General features: G+C 47.5%; 1 protein-coding gene across 4 annotated transcripts; it reads right to left on the bottom strand.

The window, feature by feature from the left end:
• Positions 1-1773: 1773 nt before the first annotated feature.
• Positions 1774-20082, bottom strand: IFFO1 (intermediate filament family orphan 1). 4 transcript variants are annotated; one of them, XM_054042081.1, is made up of 9 exons: positions 19149-20082; positions 12710-12770; positions 12529-12624; positions 12022-12162; positions 10959-11143; positions 9712-9832; positions 5618-5710; positions 5225-5355; positions 1774-2549 (listed from the first exon to the last, which is right to left on the bottom strand). In XM_054042081.1, exons 1-9 carry the CDS (start codon positions 19877-19879, stop codon positions 2447-2449), a joined length of 1662 nt encoding a protein of 553 aa, XP_053898056.1. In that variant the 5' UTR covers positions 19880-20082; the 3' UTR covers positions 1774-2446. The 4 variants fall into 4 exon arrangements, with proteins under 4 accessions (XP_053898056.1, XP_053898076.1, XP_053898046.1 ...); XM_054042101.1 differs by having other exon boundaries at positions 10959-11119; positions 19149-20081; XM_054042071.1 differs by having other exon boundaries at positions 5618-5713; positions 19149-20080.
• Positions 20083-20345: the final 263 nt, after the last annotated feature.

Below are 20345 nucleotides of genomic sequence, written 5' to 3'. Positions count from 1 at the left end.
AAGGCTGAGTTCTTGCATAACTGGAGGGGGTACACATTTGCATACATCTCCTGCTACAGACTTCCTGGGAAAGGAAGGACAGAGTTTCAGATAGTCCTCTGAAGTGCATAACTCTTCCCAGCAGGGCTTTGGAGCGGAGCCTGGAGCTGGAGCACAGAGCAGCTCCGGAGCAGTGGAGCTGCAGGTTTTTGCCTGGAGCTGGAGCACAGCTCCAAAGCCCTGCTTCCCAGGGTTTATATTAGTCATGTTTGCCCCCTACACACAATCCACAATAAACACAAATATTTTCATTTTTATTACAATGAACTCCTAAAATGCTTAAACATAATTCAATAAGGTTTATCCAGGATTCTGCAGGAAATTGACATACCTGTTACACTCAGTTCTACCCTTCACTGATAGGGAGGGATTAACCACTTGGAGACTTCAATGTCCCAGTCACATGGTCCTCACAGAGACAAACAAATGGACCAAACACACAACCTCACCCAGTTCCATTTTCTAAAAACAAGGTGGAGGAAAAATCAATTCTTTTTTTAAATGTAAAAATCAGACTAATAAAAAATGCTATTTTTGTGCATTTTTTTGAATTCCAATTCAATCCCAATCATGAGTAATAAAATTAACTATCTTCTAGTAAACAAGAAATAGGTCATTCACCATTTTCTAGCATAATAAAATATAAAAAATTAAGACTGAATAACTGTAAGTTAAGCAATATAATTGCATATATATATATATTATATATAATTAGTGTGTCCTCCTGGTTAGCAAACAAAAGCACCAAATTTAGTGTAAAGGCTATAATTAGTTCCAAATCAATGTTTTAATGGTTACCAATCAATGAGAATGAATCTTTCTTTAAGAAAATAACTAAACAACAAACAAGATTAAAATGGATGATTGAAACTACGGTTGCCAATTTAATTCATGATTTGAATTGGTGAATCATTCAGTGCAGCCTGATTCAGCCAAAATGAGAATGTTCTGCAACATAAAGTGAACTTGAGAGACCAGTCTTCCTTCCTCTGGAAGAATACTATCATCCCATCCCATGACAGATGAGAGAGAGTATTTTCCATTATCCTGTAGCCAGTTGTTAGTCCTGCTGAATGTCAAATATCACTTTAACAACAAGGAGTCAGGTGGCACCTTAAAGACTAACAGATTTATTTGGGGATAAGCTTTGCAAGGAGATAAAGAGTGAATTCTCAGTTAAGGTGTACTGGACATACAGGTTAATTCCAGGTATGTGATGAGAGCAGACATCGCCCCTGTGCATAGTGTTACAGGAACTCCCATTGCCAGCAGTGGATAAGAATGTGCTGAAAGTGTGGGGAAGGGTGATAAATGGGAGGGTAACGCAGGTTCCTGTAGGGTCCTTGAGCAAGGGTCAGAGCAGCATAAGCCCCGTCCTTGCTTAGAATGGAAGCTCAGCAGAGCAAAGACCATGTCTACTTTTTTGTTATTTTTAAAACCAAGCATAGCACATTGGAGGGAGCCTCTTGATAGCTACAATCAAAATACTAAATGCAGTGCCTGGAGGGCAGCATGACCCCAGCAATGGAGCCCTTTTCCCCACCATGTTCCCCATACATGGTGACAGACAGACCGAGGGATGGAGCATCATTAACTCCCCTTTGAGACTCTAGCAGAAGCTGCAGCAACAGACCCTTCCCTGCAGCAGTGCCCAATCTGGGCTGCCTACAGGAAGCTTCCTCTCAGCAGTGTCCTCCAACTCCCACGCCAGCTAAATAAAACCCCACACAGCAGTAGAAAAGGGCATTATTGTCCCATTTAATGAGTCCTCATTTCCATCACAAACACATACACACATGTCGTGTCGTCACACCACAGATGCACAGCAAAGCAAAGTGCATGGAGGGGGCAGGAGCCAATGGCACTTTCCCTGTCCCCAAGGAGAAAAGAGGCTCTCGGTACCTTGTGCGCTGTGGTGCAGGGACCACGGGAGTGTTCAATGAGCACAGAGGGCAGAGAGAGTCCAGCACTCAATCCAGTTGGCACCAATGTTTGCAGAGGGACACAGCTCCAGTTCTACTTCTGAGCAGCACAAGGGGTGCAGAGGGAGACAGGTCAAGTATACCAGGACAGGGGACGGAGGCAGTGGTCCCCAGGAGACAGGTCCCAGGGGATGCTGCTATAATAAAGTTGGCTCCTCCCTGTCTGAACCCCAGTAAGATCCAAGTGGGGGAGGGGAAGACAGCGATGGGGAGCGGGAAGGGGACCCTGTGTGAGGGCCCTCAGCTCTAGCTAGCTGTTCTCATTTACAACATGTCCTTTCTGGGTAAATTCTCCACCCCTGCCCCAAATGAGGAGGGATTTGATAGAGTTCTGATGGTGGCTCCCTGACCCTGTCAGTCTCTACCAGCCACAGTTCAGACACTCCTGCTCTCTGCCTTGCCAGGAGTGGGCAGGGCCTCTCAAATTATCTGATAGAGGCATCCATTGGGAGGTCGTGATTGGACTCCTCGGTATCCTCATTCAGGGCCGGTTCACTGTTAGAGAGTGGTGTGAAAGCAGGAGACTTTCTGAAAGAGAACAAAGGGCAGGGGTCACATGGGCACCAGACTGGGGGAGGGGGGACGGGAGAAACAACTATTATAACTAGGGCTGTCGATTAATCACAGTTAACTCACGCGATTAACTCAAAAAAATTAATCTCGATTCATTGCAGTTTTAATCGTTCTGTTAAACAACAAAATATATTATATTTTGGATTTTTTCTATATTTTCATATATATTGTATTCTTGTTGTAATTGAAATCAAAGTGTATATTTTTATTACAAATATTTGCACTGAAAAAATGATTAAAGAAAAAGTATTTTTCAATTCACCTCATACAAATACCATAGTGCAATCTCTTTGTCGTGAAAAATGCAACTGACAAATGTAGATTTTATTTTGTTACATAACTGCACTCAAACACAAAACAATGTAAATCTTCAGAGCCTACAAATCCACTCAGTCCTACTTCTTGTTCAGCCAATTGTTAAGACAAACAAGTTTGTTTACATTTACGGGAGATAATGCTGCCCGCTTCTTATTTACAGTGTCACCAGAAAGAACAGGCATTTGCATGGGACTTTTGTTGCCGGCATTGCAAGATATTTACATGCCAGATATGCTAAACATTCGTTTGTCCCTTCATGCTTCGGCCATCATTCCAGAGACATGCTTCCATGCTGATGACGCTCGTTAAAAAAATAATGCCTTAATTAAATTTGTGACTGAACTCCTTAAGGGAGAATTTTATGTCCCCTGCTCTGTTTTACCCACATTCTGCCATATATGTCATGTTATAGCAGTCTCGGATGATGACCCAGCACACGTTATTCATTTTAAGAACACTTTCACTGCAGAATTCACAAAACTCAAAGAAGGTACCAATGTGAGATTTCTAAAGATAGCTACAATCAATCAATCCAAGGTTTAAGAATCTGAAGTGCCTTCCAAAATCTGAGAGGGACAAGGTATGGAGCATGCTTTCAGCAGTCTTAAAAGAGCAACACTCTGATGCGGAAAGTACAGAACCCGAACCACCAAAAAAGAAAAATCAACCTTCTGCTGGTGGCATCTGTCAGATAACGAAAACGAACGTGAGTCGGTCCGCAGTGCTTTGGATTGTTATCGAGCAGAACCCGTCAGCAACATGGATGCAAGTCCCCTGGAATGGCCGTTGAAGCATGAAGGAACATATGAATCTTTAGTGCATCTGCATCTGGCATGTAAATACCTTGCGACGCCAGCTACAACAGTATCGTGAGAACGCCTGTTCTCACTTTCAGGTGACATTGTAAACAAAGCGGGCAGCATTATCTTGTTCAGCACTGGCTGAACAAGAAGTAGGATTGAGTGGACTTGTAGGCTCTAAAGTTTTACATTATTTTATTTTTGAGTGCAGTTTTGTAAAAAAAAAAAATCTACATTTGTAAGTTTAACTTTCATGGTAAAGAGATTGCACTACAGTACTTGTATTAGGTGAATTGAAAAATACTATTTCTTTTGTTTTTTTACAGTGCAAATACTTGTAATCAAAAATAAAGTGAGCACTGTAAACTTTGTATTGTGTGTTGTAGTTGAAATCAATATATTTGAAAATGTAGAAAACATCCAAAAATATTTAAATAAATGGTATTCTATTATTGTTTAACAGCACGATTAATTGCGATTAATTTTTTTAATCGCTTGACAGCCCTAATTATAACTGATACCTAGGGGGTGCTGTAAAACCGGATGGATTCCTCAGATACTGGAAGGGGTGTAGTTAATACTGGGAAGTAAACATGTGACATTATATGGGTCCTGTAGAGTACCACTGAGAGGGCAAGGGGGTTATATAGAGCCTAAATAAATGCTGGTGCCAATGATGGGGAGCTTTGCTCAGAACAATATCCTGGCAGTATCCTGCGGCAGGGAATATGGAGGAAGGAAGTGACACTGTGAGCTCATTCCAGCAGGGCCCAGCCCAGAGCTCCACTGACTTCATACTCCCACAGGCCAGCAGAATGTCCCAGCAGATCAGTGATGCTCTGTTCCAGGTTCTTTTTAGACAGTGACATCATCTATCAAAGCTGACATCTGAGCACGATTCATCTTCCATAGGCACCTTGCACCAAATTCAACTCCTGTGAGGAGTCTGCAAGGTGGTTATAGCTGATCATTCAGAGTCCAATCCAGTTATGACAGCCAGCCCGGCCCCTCACCCATCAATGCACTAGCTCCCATTCCCCTGCGAGAACTGGGAACAGAACCCAGGAGCCTCAATTCCCAGTCCCCCTAGTAGTGCCCATTCTTCTCCCAGCGCTGGGAGTAGAACTTTGTCTGTGTGGGAGATGGAATACAGACAAGTACAAGGTGCATTTCTTTGACTTTGCCTTCTTGAACAGAAGATATAGAGTAACATGTAAATTCAAAACAAACAATGCCCCCCAAACCAAAGCACTGCACTGTGCACACTTCGCTCCCAGGGGAGAGGATGAGTGAACAAACAACACGTGACAAACATGTCGTCATGATGCTTAATCTGGAAGGCATTCAGATACTACAGCGAGGAGTGCAGTACACAAACCTATAAAGCACAGAACTGAATTGAACCCAAGAGTCCTAACTCCGTCCCCTGACTCTGAGCCACTAAATCCAATGCCCCTCCCAGAGCTGGGATTGGAACCCAGGAATCCTGGCCCTCCCTATCCTGGAGCTCACCTGTCTCCAGACTGGGTGATGAGCCGGCGGCAGGTCTCCATCTGCACATCCAGCCCACGCTTCATGCTGCACATTTCCATGTATTCATGCAGGTGCCGATTCATGTCATTCTTTGCTGTTGCAAGCTCCAGCTGCACAAGGGGGAGCAATGAGGAGCTGAACCTGCCAGCGTGGCACTATCTGTGCCACATGGGGACACTGCATATTGTCCCAGTCAGCCCGTCAGAGGACACTGCCTACCTTCTCCTCCCACCAGGGGACACTGCCCAGCTACACCAGCCAGTCATAGGGAGACATACACAATTACCAATTTTCTTGTCCCTTCTGGGGTCTATCCCTATACCTCCCACCTCCTTGTCCGCCCTCATCTTCCCCACTATGTCCTTCTCCCACCTCTATTTGGTCGATGGTTTCCTGATATTCCTTCTCGCGGCTCTTGAAGAGCGACTCCGTGTCCTTAATCACCTTCTCCAGACAGTCATCCTGCTGCTGGGAGAGAAGAGGTTGCCATGACGTTTGGAAACAGGGCAGTTGCCAGACAACAGAAAGCACAGAGTGAGAGATCAGAGAAAAACCCGGCAGCACCAGAGAGGGGAAAGGGTAGGGAACAGAGACAGACAGTGACACAGGATTAGAGATGGGTGTGTTCCCAGTTCACACAAATCCCATTTAACAGGCCACAACTGACCCCATGTTTGCATTCACTCCATATTTGCTGGTACAACTACACCTATACACACTTGATCAGCCAGGGCTCTCCCATCTAGCAGCAGGGATGAGACAGACAGCCTGGGACCATTGGCAGTGTGAAGTTTTGTCCCACAAAAGCATAACGTTGCTCTGAGACATTGGGGATTGTGGCAGAGAGACAGACTCCATCCCCAACCGTGCCCCCCGAGACCCTACAACTGTTAACCCACCAGGATCAAGGGGAGCAGCTGGAGTGCTGGCTATGCAGGGGCCTTGGCCAATTGGACTTTCAGGCCTCATCTTAGGCGGTGCAAAATGAGTTTCCTTCTCACTCAAGGGCTGATAGTCTCATAGGTGGGTTTAAGGGACAGAATGAGGGGTCCCTGGAGCCTAGAGCAGCTAGAGATGGCATTTTACCAGCTGGGTAGGATTTTTCTATTCTTGCTGGCTTTGGCAAGAACCTCAGACAAGAGGCCTTAGGTCAGTCTGAAAAGGAGATCTGGGCAAATTTGACAGGGGCAGGGCAGTGTAGCTAACTGGTGGGGGGTAGGCCATGTAGGGCCTAGACAGGGGTGTTTGAATGTTCTGCATTTGAATGAGAGCTTCGGGGTAACAAACACTCAAGAAGGGATGGAATGGATAAGACAGAGTCTGTCTGGGCAAAAATCACATTGGGGAAGAAAGCTACTAGAACCTCCCTGAGATACTGCTTGGGGTGTGCTATAGACCACCGGGATCTGATTTAGATATGGATAGAGACCTTTTTAATGAAGTAAATACTAATGGGAATTGTGTGATCATGGGAGACTTTAACTTCCCAGATATAGACTGGAGGACAAGTGCTAGTAATAATAATAGGGCTCAGATTTTCCTATATGTGATAGCTGATGGATTCCTTCACCAAGTAGTTGCTGAACCAACAAGAGAGGATGCCATTTTAGATTCAATTTTGGTGAGTAGTGAGGACCTCATAGAAGAAATGGTTGTAGGGGACAACCTTGGTTCGAGCGATCATGAGCTAATTCAGTTTAAACTAAATGGAAGAATAAACAAAAATAGATCTGTGACTGGAGTTTTTGATTTCAAAGGGGCTAACTTTAAAAAATTAAGGAAATTAGTTAGGGAAGTGGATTGGACTGAAGAACTTGTGGATCTAAAGGCAGAGGAGGCCTGGAATTACTTCAAGTCAAAGTTGCAGAAACTATCAGAAGCCTGCATCCCAAGAAAGGGGAAAAAATTCATAGGCAGGAGTTGTAGACCAAGCTGGATGCGCAAGCATCTCGAGAGGTGATTAAGAAAAAGCAGAAAGCCTACAAGAAATGGAAGATGGGAGTGATCAGCAAGGAAAGCTACCTTATTGAGGTCAGAACATGTAGGAATAAAGTGAGAAAGGCCAAAAACCATGTAGAGTTGGATCTTGCAAAGGGAATTAAAACCAATAGTAAAAGGTTCTATAGCCATATAAATAAGAAGAAAACAAAGAAAGAAGTGGGACCGCTAAACACTGAGGATGGAGTGGAGGTTAAGGATAATCTAGGCATGGCCCAATATCTAAACAAATACTTTGCCTCAGTCTTTAATGAGGCTAATGAGGAGCTTAGGGATAATGGTAGGATGATGAATGGGAATGAGGATATGGAGGTAGATATTACCACATCCGAGGTAGAAGCCAGACTTGAACAGCTTAATGGGACTAAATCGGGGGGCCCAGATAATCTTCATCCAAGAATATTAAAGGAACTGGCACATGAAATTGCAAGCCCATTAGCAAGAATTTTTAATGAATCTGTAAACTCAGGGGTTGTACCATATGCCTGGAGAATTGCTAACATAGTTCCTATCTTTAAGAAAGGGGAAAAAAAGTGATCTGGGCAACTACACACCTTTTAGTTTGATGTCTATAGCATGCAAGGTCTTGGAAAAAATTTTGAAGGAGAAAGTAGTTAAGGGCATTGAGGTCAATGGTAATTAAGACAAAATACAACATGGTTTTACAAAAGGTAGATCGTGCCAAACCAACCTGATCTCCTTCTTTGAGAAGGTAACAGATTTTTATTAACAGATTCAGACAAAGGAAACACAGTAGATCTAATTTACCTCCATTTCAGTAAGGCATTTGATACGATTCCACATGGGGAATTATTAGCTAAATTGGAAAAGATGGGGATCAATATGAAAACTGAAAGGTGGATAAGGAACTGGTTAAAGGGGAGGCTACAACGGGTCGTACTGAAAGATGAACTGTGAGGCTGTAGGGAGGTTACTAGTGGAGATCCTCAGGGATCAGTTTTGGGACCAATCTTATTTAATCTTTTTATTACTGATCTTGGCACAAAAAGTGGGAATGTGCTAATAAAGTTTTCGGATGACACAAAGCTGGGAGGTATTGCCAATACAGAGAAGGACCGGGATATCATACAGGAAGATCTGGATGACCTTGTAAACTGGAATAATAGTAACAGGATGAAATTTAATAGTGAAAAGTATAAGGTCATGCATTTAGGGATTAATAAGAATTATTGTTATAAGCTGGGGACACATCAGTTGGAAGTAACAGAGGAGGAGAAGGACCTTGGAGTACAGGTAGATCACAGGATGACTATGAGCCGCCAATGTGATATGGCCATGAAAAAAGCTAATGTGGTCTTGGGATGCATCAGGGGAGGTATTTCCAGTAGAGATAAGGAGGTGTTAGTACCATTATACAAGGCACTGGTGAGACCTCATCTGGAATACTGTGTGCAGTTCTGGTCTCCCATGTTTAAGAAGGATGAATTCAAACTGGAACAGGTACAGAGAAGGGCTACTAGGATGATCCGAGGAATGGAAAACCTGTCTTATGAAAGGAGACTCAAAGAGCTTGGCTTGTTTAGCCTAACCAAAAGAAGGCTGAGGGGAGATATGATTGCTCTCTATAAATATATCAGAGGAATAAATACCAGGGAAGGAGAAGAATTATTTAAGTTCAGTACCAATGTGGACACAAGAACAAATGGATATAAACTGGCCATCAGGAAGTTTAGACTTGAAATTACATGAAGGTTTCTAACCATCAGAGGAGTGAAGTTCTGGAACAGCCTTCCAAGGGGAGCAGTGGGGGCAAAAGACATATCTGGCTTCAAGGCTAAGCTTGATAAATTTATGGAGGGGATGGTATGATGGGATAGCCTAATTTTGGCAATGAATTGGTCTTTGACTAGTAGCGGTAAATATGCCCAATGGCTTGTGATGGAATGGAATGTTAGATGGGGTGGGATCTGAGTTACTACAGAGAATTCTTTCCTGGGTATCTGGCTGGTGAGTCTTGCCCACTTGCTCAGGGTTTAGCTGATCGCCATATTTGGGGTCGGGAAGGAATTTTCCTCCAGGGCAGATTGTCAGAGGCCCTGGGGGTTTTTTGCCTTCCTCTGCAGCATGGGGCATGGGTCACTTGCTGGAGGATTCTCTGCACCTTGAAGTCTTTAAACCATGATTTGAGGACTTCAATGGCTCAGACATAGGTTTGATACAGGAGTGGGTGGGTGAGATTTTATGGCCTGTGTTGTGCAGGAGGTCAGACTAGATGATCATAATGGTCCCTTCTGACCCTAAAGTCTATTATTCTATAAATCCATTAGAAATGTGCAAGTATTTGTATAGGAATTAGCATAAAGAGGAATGAGGGATCCACACTGTACCAGAGAGAGAGAGAGAGAGAGAGAGAGAGAGACAGACAGACAGACAGACAGACACACACACACACACACACACACAGCAGCTGGAGATGGGGTATGACTGGGGCATAAAGCTGGTGTTACCTCCCCCTGCACCTCTGCTGCTGCAATAGCGTATCCGGAGAAATCCTCCCAGAGCAGCAGCGTTTCCTCTGTCTCCTCCCACGTGAGACTGTCACAGTCATCCTCAAAATCATACTCCCTCCTAGGGACAAGGAAACCACATGTCAGCAAAGAGAGGGGAACTCTCCCAGTAGGAAGAGCTACAAAGTGTGAGGCTTCAATACTAACTGTGGGGGAATTCCCAATCCCGGCTTTTCCCTGCAGGAAGGTGCTGTAATGCAGTGGTTTTCAAACAGTGGGTCATGACCCAGTACTGGGCTGCAGAATAGAAGGCACTGGGTCACAGCAGCTCTGGTCAGCATCGCTGACCGGGCCATTAAAAGTCCCACCTGCGGTGCTGCCCAGCTAAGGCAGGTTAGTTCCTACCTGTTCTGACACCAAGCTGTGTCCCAGAAGCAGCCATCAGCAGGTCTGGCTCCTAGGTCGGGGGGACCACAGGGCTCTGCGCGCTGCCCCCACCCCGAGCACCAGGTGCTCCACACTCCCAATGGCTGGTTCCCAGCCAATGAGAGATGGAGTGGGGCAGGCGGTGCCTGCGGGTGAGAGCTGCGTGGAGCTGCTTGCGCACCTCCACCTAGGAGCCGGACCTGCTGCTGGCCACTTCTGGGGCACAGCGTGGTCTGCAGTGCCAGGACAGGCGGGAAGCCTGCCTCTGCACCCTGGCTGCACCACTGACCAGGAAAACCACTGGAGGTAAGCACGCACCCCAACTCCATGCCTCAAGCCCCTGCCCCAAGCCCCCCCTCAAACCCAGAGCCCCCTCCTGCACCCCAAACCCCTCATCACCAGCCCCATCGCAGAGCCTGCACCCCCAGTCCAGAGCCCTGACCCCCTCCCACACCCTTAACCCTTCATTCCCAGCCCTACCCCACAGCCCTCACCCCTGCACTCCAACCCTCTGCCCCAGCCCTGAGCTCCTCCCACACCCCAAACTGCTCATCCCAGTTCCGTTGGGTCACAGGAATCAACAATTTTCTTCAACGGGGTCGCCAGAAATAAAGTTTGAAAACCACTGCTGTAATGAACATGGAAGAGCCATTGGCTGTGGGTGAGCTTTCAGCTACACCAGTCCCAGCCTCTCCCAGCACGGGGAAGAGCTGTAGGGAACAGGGCAGGAGAGCTGGCTATGACAGAACTCACAATGACTCTAGTCCCAGCCTGTCTCAGCAGCAGGTGTGGGGCAGAAGTAAGGGCTGGGCTACACTCACAGCTGGTTCAGCATCCTCTGCATCTCCTCATTGATGCTCATGGCTGTGGTCTCTTCATCTTCCTCTTCTTCAGGCTTTTTGGAAGCATCGTTCTCAGACAGCGAAGTGTCCTCGTCACTGACCAGCTTCCGCTCCCGCTTCCGCCCCGCCGTGGCTGGGACCTTAATGGGAGACAAGTGCAGAGACTACAGAAACAAGGCCGGGTCCAAGGTCGGGTTGTTGAGAGGAGATGGAGGGAAAAGGAATGGCACAGGGGTAGGAAGATAGGGAAAGTAAGAAAGAAAGAAGGAAGAAGAGAGAGCGAGAGAGAGGGGCTTATTATGATCAGGTTAAAGATGGTGCAATGGCTAAAATGTGATTTTAGAATATTTTAAAATGAAAAACTATGCAACTAAAGATGGAATCTGTGAACCTGATGAGAAGAATGTGGTTTAATTGAAGAACTCAACCCTCCCCGCCCCCAGATCCAGAGGGAAAGAGAAAGGCAGAGAGAGGAAGAAGAGACAGTCTAAGTGAAATATGTCAATATTTACAGTCAAACCTTAGTTTACAGAAAGTGTCTAAATTGTACATATTCTTAACTGAATGAAACTAACCAGCTGCTTCTGTAGGGGGAAGGGAGAGAGAGTGAGACAGGGACAGAGTGAGAGAGAGAGAGAGACAGGGACAGGGACAGAGAGAAAGGCAGAGAGAGAGAGAGAAGGGGGGGTGGAGAGAGAAGGGGTTAGAGACAGACACTTTGCACCATGTCTCCCTCTTCTGCAGCTGCTCTCAGGAGTCCCAGCGCCCAGTATCTCTGAATAATGAGTTGGGTGGGTACTCCTAATGCCTCGAGTAACATCAGGAGCTCTCAGCCTCCTCCCCTTGCCTCTCTGCCTGCTGCTCCCCACCCCAACGCATGTAACCCAATATGGAGAGCAGGTAAACTCATGGAACAAGGCTTATGGTGACTGAGTCCCTCCTCTGCAAGAGGCATGTAAGTGCTTTGGTCTCTCCCCTTGGCTGGAAGCTCCTTCCCCCAGTGGTAGCTGTTTTGCTTGGGACAGCAGCAGGTGCATCTCACCTGAAACATTTTGATCATGTCCTCACAGTTACGCTGCTGTGCCACGTCACACAGCTTGGCTGTGATGTCAATGCGCCGGCAGATATCCATGTCCACTTTCATGGCCTTCTCTTGGATCTTGGTATCCAGCTCTGTGAGGTTCTGACCCAGTGAGCACCAGCCCAGCAAATGGTGGCAAGGGGACAGAGGAAAAGGATAGTTAGACAAGGCACACGGAACCCTCTGGAACAGAGTCCTGACAGAGAATTCTCCTGGGCATGGTGAGGGAAATCATCATGCTGGAGGCATTATAATCAGGGCCAGGCACTGTCAAGGCATTGCTGAGGGAACTCACGCTGGAGGCTTTCCCCATGCACTCAGGTTGGGCGCTGCTGTGTCACTCTGTAGACATTCCTTGTTTGGCATTACTATGAGGAAATGCACAGCACGTCTGCTGAACCATGGGATGGGTTCACAATGTCTTGGACAGTGACTGAGGGTGTATGCTGGGGGGACAGGGGCACTCACATTGCTCATCAGTCCCTTGAAGACAACCAATTCTGCCTTGAGCTGCTCCACCTTCAGGGCCAGTTCCTCCTGGCACGCTTCAGCCTCCTGGGCCTCCTGCTCAGGGGGGAAAGGGAAACACTGGAATCAGTGCCAGGGAAATGAGGCTAGAGTGCAGGGGGAGTGGAGATGGGCCCCTCACCTCATGCAGCTCGGTCACTTGGTCCTGCAGCTGGACACGCACAGTATACTCCTCTTCCCACCTAGTGAGACAAATGTGCCAATTACACCCTGCCTGCCCCACAGCACCCTCCGCTGGGGAGGGCAGAGCTGGCAGCTGCAGGTTGTCTTCCTCACTCCTGAACTGTGCACTACGGGATCCACTCTAGTCATACAAGGAGTGTTGGGAGTAGGGGAGAGAATTTGATACCCTTCCTTTCCAAACAGCTACAGCTGTTAGATGCATGTCACGCCTTCCAACCATGAGCTGGTCCCGGCCACAGACTCTACTGATCTCACTCAGAATTCACCAACTGTCTTTCATGTCACAGTGCGAGGCCCTCAGGACACCAACCACAAGCTGTATTTAGCAGCTGAAATGCATTCCCCCAGGACCACATTAGATCAATTGGCAGATCTAGCCCATTGTCCTCTCTGCCCCTCCCCACCATCCAGTTCAGGCAAGTGGCCTCCAGCCTGGGCTATAGTGGGTTTTGCTGTAGAGGCAGTAACAGGCATTGGGCTGTATCAGGCACTGAGGGGCTGCAACAGTCTGTGCTGGTGTTATATTTATATATAGATATGCTGTGTTATTAAATTGGGCTGTACTGAGACAGTGGATAGTACAGTTCTGCAAAGGGCTCCACTATACAGGGCTGTGCTGTGCTGTGATGGGCTATGCTGTGTGGTATAACTGGGCTATGCTATAATCCCCTGTATTGCACTGCAATGGGCTGAGCAGCATTGCACTGTGATGGGCTGTGCTGAACTGGCCTATTTTATGCTAGATTGTATTGGTTATTCAGGGATTATGTTACACCAGGTTTGCAGCTGGTCTGCAAAGGGCTGTTCTGCCCTGGTTATGTTGGGTTTCAACTGGTTGTACTATACTTAGGCTGTATTGTGTTGCAAAAGACTGCTATATTAAGCTGTATTGCTCTGCAGAATGCTGGATATGCTGCAATTATTGCAAGATGACTGGCATTTTTATGTTGGTTGTGTTGTGCTGCAATGGGTTACAATACTCTAAGCTATATTTCATCACTAGGTGTTGTGCCATTCTGTACTATATTAGGGTGTGTGGTACTGTTTTGTGTTGTGTTGTATTGCGATGTGTTGATCCATGTTTTGTTATGTTGTGCTGGGTTGTATTTCACTTTGCTAATTAACTGTATCCTCTCCCATGTGTGGTTCATATTGGTTGGTGGTGCACTGTACTAGCCTCTGCTCTATTGTGTTGAACAGCGCAGCACGAGTTTGTTGCTATTCCATTTCCTTTGGGTGAGTGGAATTTTCTCATTAGGTTGGGCACTCATGAGTTGCCAACTCTTGCAATTTTATCATGATTCTCGCAATGTTTGGTGTTTTTCTTAAAGCCCCAGCCCCTGGAGTTGTATAATAACATGAGAATCTCAGATTTCATTTTTAACATAGCACATTTCTAGTGCTCGTGGCTGGGCAGAAAAGTTTGAAAACGTGAATCCTAAAAGCTCAGAAACCAGAAGGCAAATAGAAAGAATCCCACATTTATTATCTCATGATTTTTAAGCCAGTCTCCTGATTTCTGGTGCCTGACTCATGACTTTGGAACACCTGGGGTTGGCAATATTGCTCACTGTGTTAGAAAATGTCCCACCCTACAGCTGCATGTTGGCCTTTTTTAGATACCCCAGACCACTGCCCTGAACAAGCAGGCAGCCCATCCTCCATCCGCAGGATAAGAGTCCATGGGGGTTCCTCTTACCTTGATAGGGGAGAACAGGAAAGAGGGAAGAAAAAGAGATACACAACAGAGGGAAGGACAGAGAAAGAGACAGGATGTATCTTACATGGGAAATGATCAAACAAGGTTTCCATCTCTGAGGAGAAAATGTGTTTCCCTGACACAAAATACTTCAGTATCTCTTCCTCTCCCTCCTTCTCTCTCCAGATCTGGCTTGCAGTGCTTTCTGCCTTGCTTTCCATCACTCAACCTGTCTCTCTAGTCCTGTCTACACTAGGGAAGTGACCCATTACTGAAACAGCTTTAAAGTAGTGATTCCCCATAACCATTACGGTGTAGAACAGACAGAGATTTCAACACTGGGTCAGAAAATGACAGTGATACTTGGTGGAAGCAACACTTGTGTGCCCTCTTCCTCCTTCACCCCCTGCTTACTCTTTCCGTCTCTCTCTCTGTTTCTCTCTTCCTCTCAGCCACTCTATCATTCCCATCTGCAATGCACCATTCCTAATAATAACCTCCCTGAACACTTCCTCCACACAGTCCAGACCAGCCAAGAGGCTCCAGCCGGCATCCTAGATGTCCTGCAGACTGTGAGCAAAGCTTCTTCCTGTTACCCCTTCTCACCACCCCAAGTCCCCTGGGGAGCCACAGATCCTTCCTTTGTAGGCAATGTAACACACACATCACTCCAGCATCACAATATTCCAGTAACCTGCCCAAGGATCAGATAATGTGAGGGGAGGAAGACAGAAAACCTGAGAGATCCTCTGCCCCATATAGACCAGGCCACTCACCAGTCAACACTAGGCCAGCATTTCCAACCCATTTCCTCCCATGCCAAGGACAACACCCAGGCCCTCCCCATCCAGCCTCATGACACCATAAGGAAAACAACATGAAAAAAATCGAATCTGTCTTTAAAAATCAATATCAGCCAATCTGGGACCATGAACACTAAAATGCCTTAATTATCATCACGTGGTCATTGTGGTGTCAGTAGTGGACAGAGTTAAGGTTGTTTGGGTGCTTTAAACTGTATATTTCCAACCTTAACGTGTTTGGGTGACACTTTTAAGTTTAACCTTAACTGTGGATTTCCTGAGTTTGTAATACAAGGCTTGGGGATAATCACGTCATCTCTGTGATGTAGTTTATTCTGAATTACTGATATGGAGTCTCCATCTTAACCTCATCTTATTTGTGTCTGGGAATACATGTATATACACATGGAAGAAAGGGAGAAAGCAGACATGACTGGGCTCTCAGCTGCATGATCCTTGGCAGTCCGCACACATGTTTTTTCCCGCTAAGATCACTGACTCATCATTTAATTTTATCCACCCCAAATGTGGTTCCCACCCAGTCTCTTGTCGCTGCTTCTCCTCCCTTCATATTCCCAATCCCCTGCAAGCTGTGTTCTGCTCCAAAGTCCTGTACATTTTAAGAGAAACTTTCCTCACCACACTGTTGGGGGCTCAGCAGTCTTTGGGGCTCCTTTGGCCAAGGTGCAGATACTCAGCACTGCCCTATGCCCTTCCAGAATGCAAGAATTTCATTCCCAAAACTCAAACTATTCAAAAACCAGGAAATACTAAGTTAATGCAACTCTTCCTACAAAACACAACCGTAGCTGTGTCCCTATTAGGATGACAATGGGAACAAGGAATTTCCTGGGTCTGAAGCATTGAAGTCTAGGAAATTCAACTCTTATTGCAGGAGGACATGAGAAGCCCAGGGCCTTGTTGAGCTCCTGCAACCTTAATTCCATGGCATTACATTTTTGCATATGAACTTCCCCTGTTTTTGAGAAAGTGAGGGGCCATGACTGAAGGGAAATTTTGCAGCAGGGAATGGGGAAGGTTTCTTGGGCACACCTTGTCATCCCTCAGGCATTAGCTCCCACCTCCTCCTAGTCTCCAGCAGGGTTAGAAGCCCAGTGAGAGGAAGGAAGCGGGTAGTGGAGATACCTTGAGAAAGTCAGCTATCAGCTAAAGACTGCATGGGGGGATGGGATCCCCAGAATCCAGGCCTCAGACTGGGGCCCACGTAGCAGGAAGGGTCTCTGCACTCCCCTTGCCCCCAGGAATGGGAGATGGGGAATCCCAGAAGCTCTTCTGCTGATGTGGGAGAAGTGTGTGGGAAAGGGGGAGCCCCACAACCTCCTCCTCCCAGTCAGGACCATAGGAGGTTCACAGGTGCAGCTGTGCATCTCAGAAGGTTCTCGATGTGGGGAAGGAGTTGTGGGGCTTCTCTTTATCCCAATGTAAAAATATGTTACACCAAGCACATCACTGGCCCTCAGGCCTGCAAGCATCTGTAACCACCCACCTGTCTCCTCCCAATGTACCTGCAGAATCATCTACACAATGCCCCTCTGAGTGCTGGGGTGAATATGGGACACCTCCAAAGCTTTCCAAGTTCTTCAGCATCAAACCAGCTAAAACAAACTCTTGAACTGTGAACGAGCCAAAACAGGCTGGTCATGCTCCTGAAGAGCCCAAATAGTTTACAGTTTTGGAAACCACCAGAGATTAAAGCCCAGATCCTCAAAGGTATTGATACACCTAACTCCCATTGAAATCACTGGCCCATAAATACCTTTGAGGATCTGGGCCTAAGTGACTTGGCTAAGGAAACTCAGGAAGTCTGTAGCAAAGTTCAGAACTGGGTCTCCTGAGTCACCATTAGTGCCTCAGGGTGGGCTAGTTCTCCAAAATACCTCAGAAGGATGGCCAGCTCCAGATGTACAATTTAAGTGACTGCTAACCACCACATAGCCAGTCTGTGGAGGGGCTTCAAGAACAGAAACCAGTTCTCCTGGGTCTTACTCTCCATTGTCTTAACCACAAGACCTTCTTGTTTCTTCCTACAATCTGTCCTTCATTACCACACCTATTACACTGATATTCCAGCTTGTATGACTGGACAATTCAGTTTTAGCATACTAATTTCAAAAGGCAAAGGGCTGAATGGATGATACTTGAGTTTGCTGTATTAGAGACCTAGGTTCTATTCCTAGCGCCGATAGTAGTGACATTGGGCAGCATCACTGTTACATGATCTGCAAAAAAGGGGCAATGGTAGCTGCCTGACCCTAGGGAACGGGCTCTAAGCCTGCACTTCATAATAAATAATAATATGTATGACGCGCACAGAAAAGTAACACTAGCAGTCCATAGAAGAGAAGATTTGAACTCTTGAGCATCTGTTTCATAGTCAAGTGCACCTTCCTCTGAGTATCAGGTATTTCATAGAACAATCTGGTGCCCCCTACCCCTTCCTGTTCCATACATAGCTCACAGCACTTCAGCTTCCCACTTCACAGAGACAAAAAGAAAGCCTGATTATTTTTAAATTATTTGGATCTTGGCATCTGACAGCTAGGGGTTAACAGAGCTATATATTTTATTTGGATACTGCCCATAGTTTTGCTTAAAAAAATCCCCTCAAAGCATCACAAGCATTTTTTTTTATTTTTTTTTAATTCACATGTCATTTGGCTGTGGGGGAGGTGGGCAAAGAAATGAATGTCTCCAGGATCCCTTAGCCAAGTTACCCCACATTTGCACCCAACGCTACCCTAGGCCCTGAACTGGGACCTGTTTGTTTTCAGGCTGATTTTATTAAACATGTGAATTTTAGAGCAGTTTAAAACTTGACATTAAATAGAAGTGTGGTTGCCACCTTAACTATAGTAAAACAAGGACGTCCTGGTGATATCAAAAGACTACCCAAGAACTTTGGGCACAAGCCAACCACTAGCTCTTGGGGTCAGGAGGAAACTTTCCCTGGGACAGGTTATCCCATCACTGCCCTCTGCAGGGTTTCTTGCACCTGCCTCTGAAACTGCTGGTGCTAGGATACTGGACTAGATATGCTACAGGACGAACAGGGAGAAAGGGGGTTAGGTGGCCAATAGATAGTCCTATCAGGGATTTCTCCAGAGCATTCCCACTATGGAGCAAGGTCCCTTGGTCTTTGACACTGAATTACCACAGTCTTGGAGACTCTCTCTCTCTCTCTCTCTCTGCCCTTACCTCCAAACTTCATCTCCTCTCTGACTCCAACTCAGCCCCACTCCCTATTTCCCTTGTAAGCCCAGTCTCCTTACTTGCTGTATCATCTCACTCAGTGTTGCTAACTCTCAATTTTTTTCTTAAACAACTCCCAGCTCCTAGGGTCATGTTAATTCAGGAGAATCTCAACTTTCATTAAAAAAAGTTTCAGGCCCTCATAGTTGGGGTGAAAAGCTGGAGAATGTGACCTAAATGCAGCATGAATGCTCAAAAACCAGAAGACAAATGAAAAGAGCCCAGCACTTATCATTTTTAAAGTTTTTGTGATTTGTATCCTGATCTCATGATTTTTGGGACCTGACTCATGATTTTGAGTACTTGGAGTTTGCAATCTGCATTCACCCATGTCCCTTTGCCCCACCCCACTGCCTCTGCTCTCTTATCTGTGCTAGTAGTCACCTATTCACTACCCTCCTCCCTACCTTACACTCCCCTGCAGCCCCTCCACCTTCTCACCTTTAGCTGTATTCACCCCACTGCTCCCTACCACTCCATTCTCTGTCCCTTCTCTTGCCTGCACTAACATGTCTCCCAGTTGCCCTGGGGCTGCCACTCACTCCCTGCCCCCATTCTCCCTTCAGTCTCCTGCCTGGCTAGACTCACCCTGTTCCCTTTCTCACCTGCGTTTGTACTCGTCGCGCTCCCTCTTCACCTTGGCCAACACATTGTAGAGGGCCCGGATCTCAGGGGTGATGGTGTCGATCTGCACGCCAACCCCATCAGGATGAACCCACGAGACCCCTGGCCCCTGAACCAGGGTGGTCTCAGGTCCTGGGCCCAGCCGACGGGCCTGTGAGAAGGACCAGATGGTGCCTGGCATGAAGCGAGGTGAGGATGAAAAGGGGCTGCCAGACAAGGGAGGAGGCTGGGAAGAAGGCATGAATGGTACTCCAAGGTGGCAGCTAGGAGAGCCCAAAACCCTAGAGGGGGCACAGAGCCCAGCTGGCCGGGGGCTGCCCAGGGCAAGCCCCAGTGGGCGAATGGGGCTGATGAAGCTGGTCTGCACAGCCTGATCCCGGCGCTGGACAGCCCGCTGACGGCTGCCCCCCTCCTCCAGCGCCTGCTGCAGCTGTTTTTCCAGCTGCCGGTTCCTGCGCTCCAGCTCGTGCACCTTGGCCAGGAAGCAGCGGAACCGCAGGTTCAGGGTCTTCAGCACGTTGATGTTGGAGCCCAGGTCATTGCGGAGGGCCATGGCAGCAGGGGGGGCCGGGAAAGGGGGCACTGCTGAAGCGGGGCCCAGCTCTCCGCCGAAAAAGTCCCCCAGGGGCGCTGGTGGAAGCGACTCCGGCTCAGCCAGGCCCTGCTGTTCTTGCTGCAGGAGGAAGAGGTTGGGGCCGAATAACGGGTTCATGGCTGCGGCTGGTCCGAGCAGGGGGCAAGAGGAGCGGAGCGAGGGCGGAGAGAGGGGGACCGAGGGGCCAATCAGGACCCTAGCTGCTGCAGGTCCGCTGTCAGGCAGAGGCGGGCTAGGGGGAGGGGGCTGCGGGGGAGCAATCCCAGGCGGAGCGAGGGAGGAGAGAAGGAGGGAGCCGGCTGCTGCGGGGGGCGGGAGACAGGGCAGCAGCTTCCGCTGCAGATGGGAGGGGTCCGGGAATGCAGCAGAAGCGCTGGTGGGGTAGGCTGGTTCCTGCACGTAGAAGCCGGAAAGGGGGATGGGGAGAGTGTCGGAGCAAGGCACAAAGCAGGAGCGCGGGGTGAAGAGAAAATCCTCCGGGGAGGGGGGCGCCTCATTCACGTGCCCCACCTGAGACGGGTCCAGGCTTTGTCCTTGGGCGAGGGGTTCTACAGCTCCCGCGGGGTTAGGGGAGGAATCATGG

Source organism: Malaclemys terrapin, chromosome 1 (assembly GCF_027887155.1).
Source record: "Malaclemys terrapin pileata isolate rMalTer1 chromosome 1, rMalTer1.hap1, whole genome shotgun sequence".
Classification (NCBI taxonomy): Eukaryota; Metazoa; Chordata; order Testudines; family Emydidae; genus Malaclemys; species Malaclemys terrapin.
The sequence above is the reverse complement of the archived record's forward strand: the minus strand, read 5'-3'. Positions and strand labels throughout refer to the sequence as shown.

Coding starts and splice junctions, on each gene's coding strand:
- IFFO1 (XM_054042071.1), bottom strand. CDS start 19,879: ATGAACCCGTTATTCGGCCCCAACCTCTTCCTCCTGCAGCAAGAACAG. Junction 12,771..19,148: donor CGCGACGAGTACAAACGCAG/GTGAGAAAGGGA, acceptor TTGTCTCACTAG/GTGGGAAGAGGAGTATACTG. Junction 2,550..5,224: donor ATCACCCAGTCTGGAGACAG/GTGAGCTCCAGG, acceptor GTTCTCTTTCAG/AAAGTCTCCTGCTTTCACAC.